This window comes from Oryctolagus cuniculus, chromosome 15, assembly GCF_964237555.1.
Source record: "Oryctolagus cuniculus chromosome 15, mOryCun1.1, whole genome shotgun sequence".
In the NCBI taxonomy this organism is placed as follows: Eukaryota; Metazoa; Chordata; class Mammalia; order Lagomorpha; family Leporidae; genus Oryctolagus; species Oryctolagus cuniculus.
Window position 1 is genome coordinate 62,944,784 of NC_091446.1, and position 19,488 is coordinate 62,964,271.

The window sequence follows — 19,488 nt, forward strand, 5'->3', positions numbered from 1 at the left end:
ACTCAAGCAGTTGAGCCATCACCTGCTGCCCTCCCGGCTGTGTGTGTGTAGGGAGCCGGATCAGAAGTGAGGCAGTCAGGGCTCGAACCAGGCACACCGACAGAGGCACTGGTGTCCCTAGTAGTGGCTTAATCCACTGTGCCCCAACTCCTCCCCTCCCCCCGGCGAGAGCTTCCTGTTGAGTGGTTAAGGATGAGGGTCTCGAAGGCAGGAACTCCTCCTCTGATTGGAGAGCAGCATGGGGCACCCTCCCCCCCGCCTGCAACAGCCCCTGGGCAGTGCCACACCCTGGCCTGCCGAGGGTGGAACCAGCGGAGGGAGCCCTCCAGAGAGGGTGGTTGGGGGCTCCGGCCAGGGTTGCCAGGGAGGGGCTGCCTCTGTGGACGTCTGAGTCAGGGTGCCCCTTTCTCCCCGCCTTCTATGAGGGTTTCCAGAAACGTCCACCATCCTCACAGCTGAGCGGGCAGGGCAGGTCCGAGTGGGCACCCTGGCATGGGGCTGATGAGCAGAGGGTAGGAGTAGAGGAAGCCTGGAGCTCACGGGGACACGGGAGAGCAGGGGCGTGGGCAACCCCACTGCCGCCTTCAGTCCGCAGCTCCTGTCCCTCAGCGTCCCTTCTCTAGCCTGCGTGCTTCCCCAGGGCCAGTCCTGCCTCCTTGAACCACATCCCAGCAGGGGGACAGCTGACCCCTCGTGACGCCAGCCTCGGGCAGCTGGCCGGCGCGGCACCAGCCTGCTCCTGAGCCTGTCTGTCTCCTTGCAGGATGAGAACGACAACCCTCCCACCTTCAGCAAGCCCGCCTACTTCGTCTCCGTGGTGGAGAACATCATGGCAGGTAGGTCCCTGCTGCGCAGACTCGGGGTGGCCCCGGCAGGCTTCTGTGATGAACCAGGGCCAGGGGTTCTGCTGAGCCACTGTCATGCCTGGGACCCCCCAGCAGGTGGGCTCCCCACCCCACCCCCAGGGCCGGTCACTTGGAGGTTCCCAGTGCTGGGGCCTGGGGTTGTGCGTCCAGGGTGAGCAGCCGCCACCCCACCTTTGTGTCCCGGAAGGCGCCACAGTGCTGTTCCTGAATGCCACGGACCTGGACCGCTCCCGCGAGTACGGCCAGGAGTCCATCATCTACTCCTTGGAGGGCTCCGCCCAGTTCCGGATCAACGCCCGTTCCGGTGAGCCCCCCAGGCCAGGGCTGCACCCCAGGCTGACTCCCCATACCCAGTCCCGGACTGGCCTCGGGGCCAGGTCTCCTCCCTGTCTATTTGGAGCAAGCCAGCTGCGAGCACCCTGCTCGGTTGCTGCGTGGGGTCCTTGATCTCCCCAGTGTGCCCCTCCCACCACAGTGCCTGTGGGTGGGGGCCCCTCCCACATGAAGACGCTGCCCCATCCCTCTCCAGGCGCCTTTATTCAAGCCCTCGGGTCCCCTTCTCAGCCCTGACCTCAGGATCCTCCCCTCACATCATCACGTGCCTCAGTTTCCCTACCAGCAAAGTGCATGGGAGGCTGTGGTGGGGACCAGACAGGCTTCGAATGGTGCCTGGGACATTACTGTCACTGGCCCTTATGCTCACTCACAAGGCCCCCACCCCAGCTCCCTGCTCAGGCGCACCAGCCTCCTCCTCCTCTCTCCACGGCCCCTCCAGCTTTCTCTCCTCCTTGAAGCTGGGTGGGGAGCAGAAAGAAGCAGGGGAAAATTCCAGGGTTTCCTGCCAGCCCTGGGAGGAACCCGGGAGCCTGTGTACCCAGTCACTCATGGCTCATTCAGAAAATGGCAGGGCCTGCTGGGACCCCAGGGCTGTGCTAAGTGCTGGGGTCCAGGAAGTGGGGGAGTCCTGGCCCTCGGGGGCAGGGCCAGGCCAGCTCTGCAGACATGCAAGGTGCCCCACTTCCAAGCACCCATTTCTAGGTGTGATAAGGAACCCCGGACACCCAACAGGTTACACCTGAGACAGGCAGATGTTCAGGGGACGGCCTCCCTGGGGCGGGCAGGGCCCAGACTCCAGCCCCACCTTGTGCTGGGAGGAGTTTATAGGCCAGGCCTGGAAGTGACGTCCATCACCTCTGCCCACATCCCATTGGCTGAACCAAACACGTGCCCTGCCCAGATGCCAGAAAGACTCTGGGGAACAGAGTCCCTGCCTAGCAGCCCCAGTCGCACGGTCATTCCTCCCTGGAAGGGACGCTGGCCCTGCTGGCCACACGTGGTCAGCACAGCAGGGCATTGGGTCCTCCTGTTACCCACACCTCCCAGGTCGGGGTTGGCTCCCATCCCTCTTGGAAGCTCGGGGAGCTGACGGCTGCCACTGATCCAGGGAGTGGAGGTCCCGGGGACAGGTGTCTGGCGCAGTGGCTGCCACCGCTGGGGACACCCACGTCCCATACCAGAGTCCTCTGCTGACCCAGCTTCCTGCTGCTGAGCACCCTGGGGGCAGCAGGTGATGGCCCGCGTGCTTGGGTGCCTGCCACCCACACGGGAGACCCAGGTGGAGTTCCAGGCTCCTGGTTTTGACCCAACCCAGCCTGGCTGTTGCGAGCGTCTAAGGAGCAAACCAGCGAATGGAAGATCCGTCTCTGCCTCTCTCACGACAATGTTTTCAAACGTGAGCCCGCGGACTTCTCAGAGCAGTCCTGTGAGACGGGGCCAGCCTGAGCCTCCCCTGCTGCCCCCCTCGCTTCTCCAGGCGCCCCCTGGCCGGGGTTGGCCGCAGGGTCCACAGCCCCAGCTCCCCTCCATGAATTCGCACAACCTCCGTGTTCTTCAAACCAACTCTCCATGCCGTATCCTGCCCGCGCAATGCAAATGCGGCATAAGTAGGTGTTAGCCCGTGTCGTTCAGGGGACCGGATGGACGCCAGTATAAATGCAGTCTTTTCTGCACCTTTCCAGTGCGTGGCTGGTTGAGTCTGAGGATGCAAATCATGGATCCGGTGGGCTCACTGCGTCAATTCTAGCAATTAATGATTAATTATTGTTGATAAATACAGAGTGCTGCACCCTCTGACTGCCATGGTCTCGCTTCCTCCCCTCTGGGAGGCAGGGACCAGACGAGGAAAACAAGGCACAAGACAAGCTAAGGACCCGAGTGAGGACTCCCAGGGCCTGAGCTTGTGACGCCAGATCCGGGATGTCGCGACCCTGCAGGCAGCCCCTCCACCCCCACCCCACGCCCCCAGGGGCACAGTGGCCAGCTGGCCTTTCGGCACTGGGGCCTGTGTTGACCACAGGCCATTTTTTGCTGCCTTAACACAGCTCCTTCAGCTCCGAAGGCGTAAGCATCTCCCTCTGAGCTCCTTGGTCAAATTAGCCAGGCCTGCGCCACAAAGGTGGCCTTAATTGGATCTAATTTCCCAGACTGAAGAGGCCATCTATCACGCCGACAAGTTCGTGTTTTAAACTTTTTAGAGATTAATTTTTTCCTCGCCCTGCCAATTAATTGACACCACGCCAACTGGGATTGGGGCTCAGCCGGGCAAGGCTTTGCTGGTCTCCGTTCCCAGCCTCAGCTTCTCCATAACCTTATTCCACACCCCCAACTCCCCATGGAAGAGGAGCAGCCAGGACTCGAACTGGTGCCCATACGGGGTGCCGGAACTGCAGGTGGTACGTCACAGCGCCGGCCCCTTAAGTGTTTATATTTAACAATAACTTGTTTATACACTTCAAAAAATTCAAGGCAATATAATTATGCTACTCACCAGGTAATTAGGAAATTAGTATATAACTGTTCATTCTTTTATTTATGTATTAATTTATTTGTTTAGAAAGCAGAGTGACACAGAGAAATAGTCTTCCATTTGCTGGTTCCCTCTGCAAATGGCCTCAACAGCCAGGGCTGGGCCAGGCCAAAACCAGCCTAGAACTCCATGTGGGTCTCCACGTGGGTGGCAGGAGCCTCACTGCTGCCTTCCGGGGTGCATCAGCAGGGAGCCGGGTCGAAGCAGAGCGGCGGGGACGCTCTGGTGTGGGATGCTGATGTCGGCGGTGACCATTTAACCCGCCGTGCCACAGCGCCGGCCACCCCGACTGCTCGTTCTCCAGGCACCGGGGGTGGAACTGTCCGCCACTCATCACACGCCACATGTGTGTGAAACACTCGGGGTCCTGCCTGCCTGTCCTTGCACAGGGGGACTTCCAAAAGTCTGCGGAAAGGGGCTTCAAAGGTGACTCTCCTTTGGTGCAGAGGGTTTGGAACAGCCCAGCTTTTGCCCGCATGCATTTCCACAGCCTTTGTAAGGCCCTCGTTTTCCCATGGGTGAACACACAGGGCCCAGGCTGTCCCCAGACCTCCACCCTGCCGACTAAATGAGCTCCACACGGCTGGGGAAACTGAAGCCCACGGGATGTGGGCGACAAGGACAATGTCAGAAGTCGCTGCCCTGGGCACCAGCCTTGGTGTCCCCACACCCACAGCTCCCTCCTGGGCGTGGGGTCCCGTCGCCCCTCGCAGGGGGGCCCCCGTGCTTCTGTGAGCACGGCGGCTCACTGACGTCTCTCTCGCACCTACCCCTGGCCCACCCAACCCCCGTCCCCCACAGGTGAGATCACCACCACATCTCTTCTAGACCGGGAAGTCAAGTCTGAGTACATCCTCATCGTCCGCGCCGTGGACGGGGGCGTCGGCCACAACCAGAAGACGGGCATCGCCACCGTGAGCGCCCCCCTCCCCCGTCAGCCTGCAGCTCCCCAGCTGGTCCTCGGGTTGCCTCCCTGAGGCCTCTGGGCACTCTGTCCTGGCCCAGCGCCAGGCAATGTGAGAGGGGAGTGGGGAGGCAGTGCCAGTCCCTCACCAGCAGAGGGCAGCACTGGGCCACAGCAGCCGTGGGAAAGCACAACCCAGGCACCTGGGCCTCCGTGTGGGAGGAGTCAGTGGCATATTTCCTCTGCGGCCCCCAAAAGCCCGGCCAGGCAGGGTGCAGGAGGCACAAGCCCCACAGGCCCCTTCCTCGTGTGGCACCTGCCAAGAACCAGAAACCAGTATTCCTGGCACACAGGGCAGCTCGGAGCAGGAAGCAGGGCTCTAGAGGGTCCCAGGGGACTTGTGGCCACCCCAGCCCTCTCTGACCTGCGTAGCAGAGGGCAGGGATGCTCCCCTCTCCCCACCTGAAGCCAGCAGCCTTGTCACCCCCATCACGGTGCCCAGAGAGTAGAAGGCAAGAGGAAGGAACTGCGGGCCCAGGAGCTCTTGAATGGGGCAGGGGGGAAGCAGAGCCTCTGTGGCCAAGGAAGAGGAGGGCCGGCTGCCCGCTCTGTCACCCGGCTTGCTTTCTCCAGCTCTCCCTGGGCACCCCCTGCTGGCAGCTGCCCCCCCCCCCCCATCCCTGTCTGGCCAGATTTGGCTGGGACTCAAAAAAAAACCTCCCAGTGCCCTCCCCAGCCAGGGAGGCCCGTGCTAATAGCGGCCAGAGCCCTAGCAATAATTTACCTGGTGGCAGGTGAGCAGCAAAATTGCTTGGCTTGTAGCTGAGATGGGGAAGCTCAAGGGGGTCTCAGACCCACACCCTGCCAGTCGGGGGGGGGGGGCGGGGGAGTCACAGCCAGGACTTCAGAGCTCATCTGATCCATTCCCCCCCACCAAAGGAGCCTGGCTCCCTCCTGGCCACCAGAACCCAGGCTCTGGGCGAGGCTCCCACGGTGTGGGGAGCTGGTGGAATTAAGGCAGTGGGCCTCGCCCTGGCCCATCTCTGGGAATGTGTCCCACAGCGCCCCTTGTGGCTCCTCAGGTGAACATCACCCTCCTGGACATCAATGACAACCACCCCACCTGGAAGGACGCCCCCTACTACATCAACCTGGTGGAGATGACGCCGCCAGACTCGGACGTGACCACGGTAGGTGGCGGATGGCTTTGTGTGCCAGGAGGACTCTGGTGGGGCGGGAGGTGGAGCCACAGCTGCGGGGCGCCCAGGACGGGGACCCTCATCCTCCACGGGGCTCTAGGAGCGCACTGCTGAGCCACCTGCCTCTGTCCCCATGGGGAGGCCCATCCCGCCACGTGCGGCCCTGCTGCCACCCAGCCAGCCTCATGGCACACTTGAGCCCTGACGGCATGTGGTAGCACCACACACTGGCGAGCCCGGACCAACCGGCACCGCGCCGAGGGCTTCCCACGGGTTCTCTCCCATCCTCCTGCTCTCACAGGCAGGTGGGGCCTGTTCCCACCCACCCTGGAAGAAACTGAGACTTGGGGTTCGGGGTTGTCCCAAAGTGCCAGGGCTGGGAAGAGGTGTTGCTGGGACTTGAACACTGGTCTTTTTTTCCCCTTAAGATTTTTTTTTTTTATTTGCAATGTAATGTTAGAGAGAGAGATCTTCCATCTGCAGGTTCACTCCCCAAATGGCCACAACGGCCAGGGCTCAGCCAGGTCAAAGCCAGGAGTGGAACTCCACCTGGGTCTCCCATGTGGGTGGCAAGGATCCAAGCACTTGGGTCATCCTCTGCTGCTTTCCCAGGTCATTAGCAGGGAGCTGGATTGGGAGTGGAGCAGCCGGGACTCAAACCGGTGCTCATATGAGATGCCAGAGTCCCAGGCAGCGGCTTTACCAGCTGCATCACATGCCAGCCCCGGAGCACAGGTCTGACTTGAGACAAGGAATTAGAAGGCTCCTGGCCCAGCCTTGACTCCTCTGCCAGCTGAGGTGGTGCCCTGGCAGGTGGCCCTGGTCCTGAGAGACTGAGAATCGGGTGAGGTGGGAGGAGAAGTCCAGCCCTCCAGGAAGGCTACCCCATGGGCCCAGGCAGCCTTGGCCACTCCCTCATCATGCATGCCCGGTAGGGACCAGGACCACCCAGGAGGAAGGACAAGGACAGAGGGAGGCCAGCCGCCACACGGTCCTGCCCGCCTCTCCACGTGGAGCTCAGCCAGTGCGTGGGTGTCCCCTCCCGAGGGTCCCAGTGCAGTAAGGCAGGGGTGAGGGTCCTGGGACCTATGATTTCCAAAGCCCCAGGTGGCCGGATGCCTTCCAGGCCACCAGCAGCTCCAGAGACCACAGTGCTGGGCAGTCTGCCGGCTGCTCTGGGGCTCTGGGGTGGGCTGACCGTCTCTGCTGCCACCTGGTGGGCACTTGGGTACTGGCGCTGGACAACCTCCTTCCCACTCCCGACAGGGACCCCAAGAGCTGGGGCTTGACGCCCACCTCTGAACCCCTGCTCAACTCTTTTCCGTGATCTTTCCCGTGTTTCTAGAAAATTCCTCCCAAAGGGAATTGAGAGGCAGGTAAAGGATGTGGTTCCAGGAGGGAGTGGCTCCATGGGACACCGATCAGAGATGCCTTTATCAAAGAGCCCACCTGCCATTACGAGGTGGGATCTGCACCTGGCTGTGGGCGTGTCCCAGCTCCGGCCCCTGGTGGTCTTCTCCAGGTCTCCCGCCTCCTCCATGTCCTGAGCCATGGGCAGGTACAGACAGCAAGCCAGGGCCAGCTCCCCAGGGCCCACTCGCTGTGCAGGCGTTCTCCACAAGCCTTCCGTGAGCACCTACTGTGTGCAGCCCTGTGCTTGCAGAGCAGGGATATAGGGAACAACTGTGCCCCCGCCTGCCTTCAGGGAGCACCGTGCCACGGTGTGCTCAGACCCCAGGGCTGCTGTCTCGACAGAGGAAGAGCCAGGGTCCTCAGCAGAACCTCACAGCCCATGGCAGCTGCGCCGTGCCTGCCTCTACGCAGGCCGACGTGTGAGAGCCCTGCGGACGGGGCAGGCACAAGGCTGGGGCTCTCGCCTCTCAGCACCCATAAGACCCTGAAGTTTAAAAGAAAGAGCAAAATCAGAGGGAACACTTGGTATATTAAAGTTACTGACCATAAGACAGCAGCTTTAGTAATGGTAAAAATTTCACTGCATCTGAGGACCAACAGTGTCTAGAATTTCTAGAATTCTTGAGAATTTTCTAGAATTCTCTGAAATGCCCAATTACACTTGATAATTGCCAGGAAATTGTTACATTAATCAAGTTGTCCTGGCAAAATAGTTTCAAAAGGAGCAGTCGTAAAAATTCAAATTTTACAGCTGCGCACGTATGTCTGTGCACATATGAAGGTACTTCAAAAAGTTCATGGAAATGGAATTAAAACCTAAGTTTATTTTGCTGCAAAAAATTCTTGAAAGCCGTGAATAATTTTCCATGATACGCATTTCCCTGTACTCTTTGAAGACCCCTTATGTGCATGGATTCAAAATATTTTTGCACCAAGATAAATTTTATCTTTTGATCCCATTTTCTGTGAACTTTTAGAAAATCCCTCAAGTTTTATACATACATCTGGGGTCTATTTTATTACCTTTCAGGACACCCAGGGTGAGGCAGGGGCTGTGGCTGGGTGTAGGGAGTGGAGGGATGGCGACCCCTGGTGACATCAAAGAGAAGGTAATGGTCAAACAGGGACTGGCCTACCCCCGACTCATCCTACACACCTCATGCATGTGTGCACACACATACACGCATGCATGCAGACGTGCACATGCATGCACATAGACATGCACACATTCACAGACATGTGCATACATGTGTGTGCATACGTGTACACACACAAGCACAAGACATGCACATGTGTGCAGACATGTGTATGCATGTACATAGACACACATTCACAGACATGTACATACATGTATGTGCGTACGTGTGCACACACACAAACACAGGCATGCACACGTGTGCAGGCGTGTGCGTGCGATGCATGCCTGCACGCATGCACAGGCATGCACACATAGGCACACACCAATACTGGCCTTTCTGTTCCTGCACCCACAGAGCTCTTTCCCACCTTGGAGCCGCGTGAGCTCTCCCCCGCCCCTGCTGACCCTGCCCCTTCTGCTGGGCTCCTCCCCCTCCATCTGTGCCAGCTGAAAACACCGCCTCCTTCAGAGAGGCCCCCGTGTGTCCCCCTGTGCGTCCCCTTCCTGGCCGGGCCAAGCCTGTGCACGGTTGTTGACTGGGTCTCTTGCTCATTAAGAGGCAAATAACTTAGGAATGAAGCGGCAGTGAAGGTGCAAACCACACAGGAGTTGTGGTTGGGTGTGTGCGGCCTGTGGCTGGCGTGCCACGCTCCCGTCATCCTCCTCCCCCGCTAGGGTCTCACCCGTTGGGCTTACCCGTGACGCCCTGCCTGGCCTAGCGAGGCCGCCTGTGAGTGTTCAGAATCTGACTGCCCCTCCTTCCTGGCAGACCCCAGCCCTGGGGGCTGGGGGGGCGCGGCCAGGACTCTCCCCAGGGCCCCCCTGGAGCAGGTGCTGGCCGTGGCCCTGGGCCCCAGGCAGCAGCAGTTTGCAGAGAACTGTGTGCGGCCGAGCCAGCCTGTGCCCCCCACCCCGTGGGCTGTACTTCGGGGCTCCCTGTGGGTGTGGGGGCGTGGCTGGGCACGTGGGCGCCGCCAGGGCAGCGTCTCTGTCTGCGAGTGAGGTGGTGGCCCGCCCCCCCCCCCGCACCGGCCCCTGCAGCCCCCCTCAAGGACCTGGCTGATGGGCATTGATTTAGAGCCTTTCAAAGCCCTCCAGCAAAATAAAGGAGTGGGGCGAGGGAGAGAATTATTCCCCGTCAGGCGGGAGAAAAATGGTGCGCGTGGAATGGGAACTAAATGAGCGAAAGTGGGGAGATCCGGCAAAATCGCCCAGCAGGGAGCCTGCAGGAGGGGCTGCAGCCCACAGCCCAGGGAGGGGCCAGGAGGCCAGACACCAGCATCCCCGCCCTGGGGCAGCCCCTCGAGCTTCCTCTGGTGTGGCAGGGGCGAGGGAAGCGGCCATCACCTGCTGGCCTGGGGCAGCCCTTGTCACTGCTCCATGCCTCAGTTTCCCCAGGCAGAGGCCAGTGGCGAAGTCCCTTCGTTGTCTCCCTGGAGGGAGATGTGTGTGGAGCCGCCAGTCCCATGGGTGCCGACTTTGCCCGACTTGATCAGGCCCAGAGTGCCTAGGAGCCCTGGGCCTGTTCCCAACATGGGAGCAAGCGGGGACCCCAAGGCCTCATGCCTGCGCCACACCAGTGCTGCAAGGCTGGGAAGGCAGGGGCTGCCCCCACCCCTCTGCGACACAAGAAGCCTTGGCGGTGCAGGTGCGACCCCTGTGTCAGCCCCCTCTGCCTGGGCCAGGGGCTGGGGACAGCTGGGAGTGCTCTGCCAGGCGCCCATCTGTCTGTTCTGGTCTGGTGGCTCCAGAGACACTTCCACCAGGGCCGAAGGCAGGGGAGGGACCGATTCTGCCACTGAAGCACAAAGCCCCAGGACTGAGTGAGATGGAGGGTGTGCAGGCCAAGCGTCCGCAGCAAGGACGTGCTGTCCTCCCGCTGGACGGTGTTCATGGCGCCTGGCCCTCACCCTTCTGTTCATAGCCGGCCGGCCGGGGGCCCTGCGGTTCGTCCGACAAGGTTAGGTTAGGACGGCACTGAGCACCGATCCCTTTCTGGGGCGGGGCCTCGGACGTGGGACCACAGGTGGGCTGGGGAGCGAAGGTGCCGGCCCCTTGCCCTTGTCAGGTGGTACTGCCCGCTCCTCCTCAAGCCCCACCCGCCTCGAGCCCGAGACCGTCCCAACCTGCTGTGTCCCGTCCTCCCAATCAGTCCCAGCCCGTGGCTCCCCTGCTGTGTGCGTCACCCCTAGTGTCACAGGAGCCCGGGTCTCTGTCAGTCAGGCAGAAGCAGCAAAGGACATATGCAGAGGGTTGGGGGTGAGCAACCACTTTCCAAAATCCAGGCAGGGTTGCAAACCCTTCCAAAGGCCCTGCCCGGGCACAGACTCCCCACTGCCCACCACTCTGGGGAGCCTCACGGTCACGGACCCACTGGAGCCCCCTGCTGGCCCTCAGCGCCCTGTGTGTCCAGACAGGAAGGACTCAGGAATGTGCTAGCAGAGTGGCCCGCCGGCTGCTAGCGTGGGTTCTGGGAGGACCCGGAGCTGGGGTAGAAATCCTAGCTCTTCCACTTCCTGGCTTTGAAACCTTGGGGCCTCATCGTGCCCCATCTGTGAAACTGGCATAATATAGACACCTGCAGTGTGGGGACAGGGCCTGCTGCACACAGGTGTGTGCTGGGTGCTGGCAGGTACCTCGGCTCGTCCTCACACCTTGAGGCAGGGTCTCCACTCTCACCTCTACGGACCTGGAGGCCCAAGGGGGAAAGGCACTCACCTAAGGTCAAAGGTAGAAGATGAAGAAGCTGCAGAGGCCCAGACTTCCGCTGTGGGTTGAGCTCTGTACCCCGCAGCTCCCAGCCCGGTTCAGAACCCCCTCCCAGGGCCGACAAGGGTCCCTTTGCCTGGGCTGGAGCCACAATGCCCACCCCTCACAGGCACCAGGGTGTGAGCTCAGACAACCAAAGGCAGACACAGAGGGCGCCTCCCTGGGCTGGGCTCAGGGCAGGGGTCTCTCCTCTCCTCCCTTCCCTCCCCGCTCTGGGGCAGGTGGTAGCCGTGGACCCAGACCTGGGCGAGAACGGCACCCTGGTGTACAGCATCCAGCCGCCCAACAAGTTCTACAGCCTCAACAGCACCACGGGCAAGATCCGCACCACGCACGTCATGCTGGACCGGGAGAACCCGGACCCCGAGGAGGCGGAGCTCATGCGTCGGATAATCGTCTCCGTCACCGACTGTACGGACGCGCCCGCTGGCCAGCCCCCGGGGACGGGGCCCTGGGGCTCCCTGGGGCTCCCTGGGGCTGGGCGGGAAGTGATGCGTGGCCCACTAGTGACCCCCCACAGCACCCCCAGAGGAGGTGAAGGGGCCATGGGGTGCAAGGCCTGGCCCCTGTGTATCCTACAGGGACCGTGGGGCTGGAGGGGCACTGGAGCTGCTGCTCTCTCCCGACTTCCGTCTCTCCCCATCCCGCAGGCGGCAGACCCCCTCTGAGGGCCACTAGCAGTGCCACAGTGTTTGTGAACCTCCTGGACCTCAACGACAACGACCCCACCTTTCAGAACCTACCCTTCGTGGCCGAGGTCCTGGAGGGCACCCCCGCCGGGGTCTCCGTCTACCAAGTGAGTCTCCCGTCCCTGGCCTCCCAGGCAACAGGTGGGTGATGGGCACCCAGCCCCATGCAGGGGTCAGGACAGGGGGTGCCAACCATGACCACCACACAGTAAGTGAGCTGCTCCAGGCTTGCAGAGCTGGTGCTGCGAGCGACTGGCAGTGGCTGGGAAGGCTTCCTGGAGGAGGAGTGGCTACAGCTTGGACTTGGAAGACAGGCGGACTAGGCAAGGTGGCGGGAAAGCTCCAGGGAGAAGGGTGAAGAAGCCAAGTCAGAGAGTTCTCATCAACTGACTATGAAGGTCTAGCCTCAGACCCTCCATGCCCCAAACCAGAGGAGGTTCTAGAACACAAAGATGAGGTAACCTAGACCCTTAGCCAGGCATCCCCTCCCCCATGCCCTCCCGTGAGCCCCAGGCAGCTCCGTGCAGGACTGGGACTCCGCCCTGAGTTCTAGGAAGCTTTGCCCAAGAAGAGAGCCTGCCCTGGGCCTCGTGTGCCACCGTCCCAGTGGGGGAGGCCCTGGAGGTGCTGACGCCCCAGCAGGAGCTGTCTAGACCCACAGGGCCACCCCCATGGTACGCGCATGGGCTTTGGAGTGTGTGGTCCCACTGTGCACTGTGTGACTTGGAGCCTCAGTGGTCCTGCCTGTGAAGTGGAGACGGCAGGAGCACCCGCCCGGCTGCACTACGGGTATTCAGCCAGACACCCCCGCAAAGCAAGCTGGGGCTCAGCCCGCAGGAACGCACGCATCCCTTGTGTGCATTACACGTCTCACCAGGGGCTATCCTGGAGAGAGCAGCACCGGGCCAGCTGGGCCCCATTGGGAGCACACAGGAATGCACCGGGACGCCAGGGGGGTGGCCCAGGGCTGCCTCCTCGGAGGTTCCTGGTGTGCTCTGACCACTCCCGGCCCCCAGCAGGGGGAGCTCCAGCCCCAGGAACAGCAGCCTGTTCCCAGGAGTCCCCAGAGGAGAAGGTGTGGGGACGGGCCAGCCTGGGAGCCCGGGACCCAGCTCTTGGCAGAGGAGGGAGTCACCCACCAGCCCACCTGCTGAATTCACAGGGAAGGGCCCAGGCTCTCGGGAGGCGGTGGGAGGAGCTGGGAGGCCATTTGCAGATGCAGGAAGGGGCTTCCCACAGGAGCTGTGGGGCTCCTTGGTCACCCCAGGACCTCCACTATCAAAGATTTCCACTGGGAGTCCCAGGCTCCTGGCTTCAGCTTGGCCCAGCACTGACTGTTGCAGGCACTTGGAGAGTGAACTAGCGGATGGAGGAGCTCCCTCCGCCCTCCCTCCCTGCCTCTCCCCCTCTCTCCCTCTCCCCCTCTCTCCCTCTCTCCCTCACTCCCTCATCTCTCTCCCTCTCTTTCTCTCCCTGCATTTCAAGCAGATGAAAACCAAGAAACAGACTTTCATTTAAGATTCCTGCTAGAAGAACTTTCTCCAGAGATCAGAGCTGTGTGCAAATACAGCAGGAGTAGTGAGTTCCCCATCCCACAGTGCATCCAAGCTGAGTCTGGACTCTCTCCTGTCAAGTCTGTGGAATGGGAATTAGACCAGATGACTTGACATCATTTTCCAATCCTGAGTGTCTTAGCTTAACCCGAAGCTCTTATTTTAACCACTGTTACAGTTGTCTTTTGTTCAAATGCCTGAGCCCATTTCGGTGTAACTCAACATATCAGGGTCCTGAGTCGGGATCATTCTGATGGGGACAGAGGAGCCAGCGGCGCAGAGCAGGGATTCTGAGGAGCCTTGCCCACGTGGACCCAAATGGCTTCTATAAACAATAGTGAAATCTCCAAATGACTTGTTGAAAATCATCCTTTTGGGAAAAAAAAGGATTGGTTGACTTATTTAAAAGAGTTACAGAGAGAGAGAGAGAATCTTCCATCCAGTGGCTCACTCCCCAAGTAGCTGCAAGGGCTGGGGCCAGGCCAAGCCGGTGTACAGACCCAGGAACTCCATCCAGGTCTTTTGTGTGGGTGACAGGAGCCCAAACACTTGGGCCATCTTCCTCTGCTTTCCCAGGCACATTAGCAGGGAGCAGGATCAGAAGCAGAGCAGCCAGAACTGGAACTGGCACCCTAACATGGGACGGCGGTATCACATGCAGTGGCTTTTAAAAAAAAAAAGATTTATTCATTTATTTATTTCTTTATTTATTTGAACAGCAGTTACAGAGAGGCAGAGAGAGAGACAGACAGACAGACAGACAAGTCTTCCATCCACTGGTTCACTCCCTAAATGGCCACAATGGCTGGAGCTGGGCTGATCCAAAGCCAGGATCCAGGAGCTTCCTCTAGGTCTCCCACATGGTGGCAGGGGCCCAAACACTTGGATCATCGCCCTCTGCCTTCCCAGGCACATAAGCAGGGAGCAGAACTGGAACTGACACTCTGACGTGGGATGGCGGCATCACAGGCAGTGGCTTTTAATTATTTTTTCATTATTTTTTAAAGATTTATATATTTATTTGAAAATCAGAGTTACACAAAGAGAGAAGGAGAGGCAGAGAAAGAGAGAGAGAGGTGTCTTCCATCCACTGGTTCATTCCCCAATTGCTGCAACGGCCAGAGCTGGGCTGATCTGAAGCCAGGAGCCAGGAGCTTCCTCCAGGTCTCCCACGCAGGTGCAGAGGCCCAAGGACTTGGGCCATCTTCTACTGCTTTCCCAGGCTATTAGCAGGGAGCTGGATAGGAAGTGGAACAGCCAGGACTGGAACCAGTACCCATATGGGATGCCAGCACTGCAAGTGGTGGCTTTACCTGCTACACCACAGCGCCGGCCCCAAAAATCCTCCTTGATACTTTTCTGTTTACACTATCTTACAAATCAGAACAAAGGAGAGGAAGCCTATTGACTGTGCAATCACGTAGTTGAGCTCCAGGTAATGGAAGGATCTGGAAGCTGTGAGAAGTGCTCCATACACCTGTACAAGGGCTGGAGGACCAGGGCAGCTGGACAGCGTGGAGGCCCCGAGCTTGCGGGAATAAATCCTGGAGGGCCCCCTGAGAGAAAGAGCAGGGTTAAAGGCAGAAAGCCGTGGGGGCCTGGGCTCTGTTCCAGAAAGGTCCTTTCCCACGCCAACCCCAGCCTCGCTCACTGCATCTGAACCAGAGGGCGCTGGACGCTGACACGCTGCCCCCTAGGGGGCATCTGGGAGGGTACATGGCGGCGGGGGCGGGGGGGGGGGAGTGGCCAGCCGGGGCTCAGAGGGGCAGGTGTGTGGGCTGCAGCCAAGCTGGGTCAGCCGGGAGGAGGGGCACTTCCTGGCAGTCCTGGTGTGGTCACCCCTCACGCAGCTCTCCTGCCCCTCAGGTGGTGGCCATCGACCTGGACGAGGGCCTGAACGGGCTGGTGTCCTACCGCATGCAGGTGGGCATGCCCCGCCTGGACTTCCTCCTCAACAGCAGCAGCGGCGTGGTGGTGACCACGGCTGAGCTGGACCGCGAGCGCGTCGCCGAGTACCAGCTGCGGGTGGTGGCCAGCGACGCGGGCACGCCCACCAAGAGCTCCACCAGCACGCTCACCATCCGCGGTGAGACGGCAGGGCTGCCCAGGGCGGCACCAGGCCGAGTGGGGAGCCCGCAGTCATGTGGGCACAGACGCATGCGCTAAGGGGACCCCCTCCTCCACTGGTCCCCTCCCCACAGCAGAGCCTGGTCCTGACCCGGCCTCCAGGACCCGAGGGCAGTGACTGGGACCACTGCCAAGCTCCCGGCCCCTGACACCAGCAACAGCAGAACGGGTGGTGGAGCAGCCAGGGGAGATGGTGGTGCCCTTTGTCCTCTCCGGAAGGCGGGGATTTTCCTGGGAGGCCCCACCTCCTGTGGGGGTGAAGGGCGGGACTCCACTGCAAGCCCCGCCCAGCGGGAGGGCAGCTGCAATTCCCAGAGTCCTCTTGGCCCTGGGTCTCATCCGCTCCGGATGTGTCTTTAATGAAGACGCTGACGTGAGCTATTGCCCAACGGCCAGGAGTAACCACGGAGGAAATTAGCGCGAGCTTAGCAGGCAAGACGTGGCCTGCGCTCTAGGCGTGCAGGCGGGGGCCTGGGAGTGTTCCCCGCTCACACGGGCACCAACGCTGGCCCTGCTCAGTGGAGAGCCGAGACCCCGAGGAGCAGAGAGAGCCGGCCGGACATTCCCTCTCCTGCTCTCCAAGGCTGCCGCGGGTCCCGGGGGCAGTGTGAGGACCCAGGTTTTCACCGGTGACTGGCAGGGAGCGTGCCCAGCCTGGCAGAGAGGACCCTGGTCGCGGGACCTTTGTCCAAGACTCAGCAGCAGCCGTGCCATGGAAACCACGTCTCTAAAAGGCATTAGCCTTGTGGGGAGACAGACCCCCAAAGTCAGTCCCCTTCTGTGTGACCCCAACATGCACCTGGGCATGACCCCCCCCAACGACCCCAGCCGCTCCACTGTCTGGCCGTGTGACCCGGGACAAGTCACTCAGCGGCCCTGAGCGTCCGCCTACCCGTCTGCACAGTGCACCTGGTGGTGCCTGTCCTGTGAGGGCCCCAGGAAGGGTACTGCGGCCCCGCATGGGAAGCACTTGGCGTGGGTTTGGCAGGTGGGAAGGGCGGGAAGAGCCGCTGTCGCCGTTGTCACCAGGCCCTACGTTCTCACCTCCCGATGACCACGGGAGGCCGTGTCCCTCTGGCCAGCTTGGTCCTGGCCCCAGCAGGCATGCGGGTCCCAGGCTCAGGACCAGGTGTTGACACAGATGCCACCTGCAGCCTGTGACTCCCCTGCGAGTTCTTTCCTGCTCGTCCCGAGTGGAAGCCGGGCTCACCTCCCCCACCTGCTTCCGCCCGCAGTGCTGGACGTAAACGATGAGACGCCCACCTTCTTCCCGGCCGTGTACAACGTGTCGGTGTCAGAGGACGTGCCGCGCGAGTTCCGGGTGGTCTGGCTGAACTGCACGGACAACGACATTGGCCTCAACGCTGAGCTCAGCTACTTCATCACGGGTACGGCCCCGCCCCTCCCGCGGCCCCGCCCCCGCTCCCCCCCCCCCGCTCATCCCAGCGAGCCCCTCCTCCCGCGGCCCCGCCCCCGCCCCCCCCCCCCCCCCCCCGCTCATCCCAGCGAGCCCCTCCTCCCGCGGCCCTGCCCCCGCTCACCCTGGCCTGCCCCTCCCAGATGTGAGGGTGGGAGGGAGGCTGCAGCCCCCACCTCGTGCTCCAGCCCCTGCGTGTGGCACCCTGAGGATTTGCGCTCGGCTTCCCCCATGTTTGCAGCTAGGTCTCTCTGGCCTGGCCCCCTAGGGACCTCCTGAAGCTGTTGCAGGCGGAGAGGCTGATGAGGTTTCCAGCCCACCTGCAGTGAGGGCGGGGAAGCACTGACTGCAGGAATGTGGGGAATGTGGCCGTGGCCTTCCCTGGGAGACCCTTTGCTCATGAAGAGAGTCCCCACCGGTTTAGAGGCTGATGGTTTAGCTCTCCCTAAATGAATGGGTTTAGCTCCAGATGTCCCGTAGCTTCCACCTGTAGAGCCATGGAGGAAGATTGTAGGGCAGTGGAGGAAGATTGTAGGGCGGTGGCCTGGCCCAACAGGGGAAAATGAGCATAATCGATTGGTGATGTCTGCGCAGTGGTAGGATTGGTAAGTGGTGGTGTGCATGCCGTGTGCCTGGCATTCCTGGACGAGAACCAGTGCTCAGTATCAGGACCTGACACAACAGACAGGCACCAGGACACAGGGGAGGCGGGAAAGGTTCTCCCACACTCTCGGCCATTTGCCCAGTTCAGTCTTCTCTCTGTCCATGATCCACCTGCAGCCACCTTGCTCACATGTTGTATGAGGATGTGTGCACCTGTTCACACCTGTTTCTGCTCGCTGCAACCAAAGTGTCTTCCCAGCACTCGGCCCCTCCTTCTCAGATCCCTTCCCTCCCTATCTCTCCTGGTCTGGTCCCTGAGACTACCCCAGGACAAGCAGCATGGAGACTCCTCGCACACTACGTGGTTCAGCTGCCACACTCAAGGCATTGTAGTTCCTCCCATGGCCGCTGCAGAGGGGACTTCAGAACTAGGGAGCTCTGGAGTTCAGGAGCCGAGGGGTCTCCCCGGGGGCAAAGCAGTAAGGACAAGGGAGCCCTCCCAGCACGTAGGGAGGTGGGTTCCTGAGACCTGCTGAGAGCCCCTCCCCGATTTTCCGTTCTTGTGCATTGTGCTGGGAGCAGAGCAGAGTCCTGAGCCCGGTTCGCTGCAAACCTAGCGCAGAGGCGCCCTCTGCTGCTGGCATCTCTGCACTGCCCGCCAGCTGGCAGGGGAGGGGTCTCCCACGCTGTTCTGTGCACGCAGGACAGGAGGCTCTCATGTTTCCCAAGGAGCCCAGAAGTCAGGGGACTCAGGGGCACCTGGCTCTGGGCAGCTGCCTCTACTCTTCACTCTGTGTGTGGCCGCCATAAGTACCCCCCCGGGGGGGGTCTCAGAGCTGTGCTCCAGCCCATCCCTGCCGCACTGCCGAGAAGATACTCGGGCACCCGCGGTCCTCAGCACACGTAGAACCCCAGTGCAGGTTAACTTCTCGGACGCCGCTGCGGGGCAGGCAGGTGCAGAGTGGTGGAGGGCACGGGGCCGGAACCAGCACAGAGACCATAGCCCAAGCCAGCACACACCCTCACTCAAGGACCTCTTGTCCCTCGGAGGTTAAATGAAGTGCTGCAGGTGAAGTGCCAGGTACACAGCAAGTGCTCAGTAGGTACTAGGTACACAGTACCTACTACAGTCCACACAGGCTCCTCAGAGCCCTGGGGCAGGGCTGAGCCACAGTGCAGCCGCCCACTTCTGAGAGCAGAGTGGGTGCCACCCCTTCCCTGCCCGGGGGCTCTGCTCTGTGACCCCAGGCCTCGGTCCTTTTCGCCCACAGGTGGAAACGTGGACGGGAAGTTCAGCGTGGGCTACCGCGACGCTGTGGTGAGGACAGTGGTGGGCCTGGACCGTGAGACCACAGCCGCGTACACGCTCGTCCTGGAGGCCATCGGTGAGCCCCGCTCTGCCCTGCACCTCACAACAGTCCCTGCTGGCAGAGCTCACATAGGGGACCCCCCGAGGGGAGGGGCCAGGCCTGGAGCCGCAGGATGACCTCTGCCCACCACAGCGGGGAAGCAGCCACAGCCACTCAACAGATCCCTGGAGCACTGCCAGGCGTGGGGCCCCCTGCCAGGAGGGAGGGGCAACAGCTCCGTGGAGGCCAGCTCCAGTGACTGCATGGCCACAGATAACAAGCAGGCAGGGAAAAGGGGGGTTCTGGGAGTGTGGGGCAGGCCAGGTTCAGGAAGGCTTCCTGGAGGAAGCAGCATCTGGGACCACCTTTGAGGCAGGATTCTTTGGGTTGCAAATTTAACAATGAAAATGAGCTGACTTCAGCAGTGTGGGCTGACGAAACCAGTCCACTGGGAGGTCTGGCTTTAGGTCTGACTGGTTCCGGGCTCAGGGGATGCCGGCAGGCTCAGCACCTGGGTGCTGAGGTGGGAATCCTTGCAGCAGCCCTCCTTCACATCCTCCAAGGTCAAGGGCAGGAGCGAGGGGCCAGCACTTGC

General features: G+C 61.1%; 1 protein-coding gene across 3 annotated transcripts in view; it reads left to right on the forward strand.

The window, feature by feature from the left end:
- Positions 1 to 19,488, forward strand: part of CDH23 (cadherin related 23) — a 361,784-nt gene that overhangs the window by 251,010 nt on the left and 91,286 nt on the right. For all 3 annotated transcript variants that reach the window (XR_011382433.1, XM_070057798.1, XM_051823796.2), the window contains exons 18-26: positions 764 to 836; positions 1,054 to 1,170; positions 4,534 to 4,646; positions 5,719 to 5,826; positions 11,377 to 11,566; positions 11,806 to 11,951; positions 15,264 to 15,483; positions 16,760 to 16,912; positions 18,816 to 18,929. Coding sequence is in view for 2 of the 3 variants with exons in the window: in XM_070057798.1 (XP_069913899.1) it covers positions 764 to 836; positions 1,054 to 1,170; positions 4,534 to 4,646; positions 5,719 to 5,826; positions 11,377 to 11,566; positions 11,806 to 11,951; positions 15,264 to 15,483; positions 16,760 to 16,912; positions 18,816 to 18,929 (1,234 nt within the window). In the remaining variant the exon portion in view is untranslated. The remainder of the gene's footprint in view (positions 1 to 763; positions 837 to 1,053; positions 1,171 to 4,533; positions 4,647 to 5,718; positions 5,827 to 11,376; positions 11,567 to 11,805; positions 11,952 to 15,263; positions 15,484 to 16,759; positions 16,913 to 18,815; positions 18,930 to 19,488) is intronic.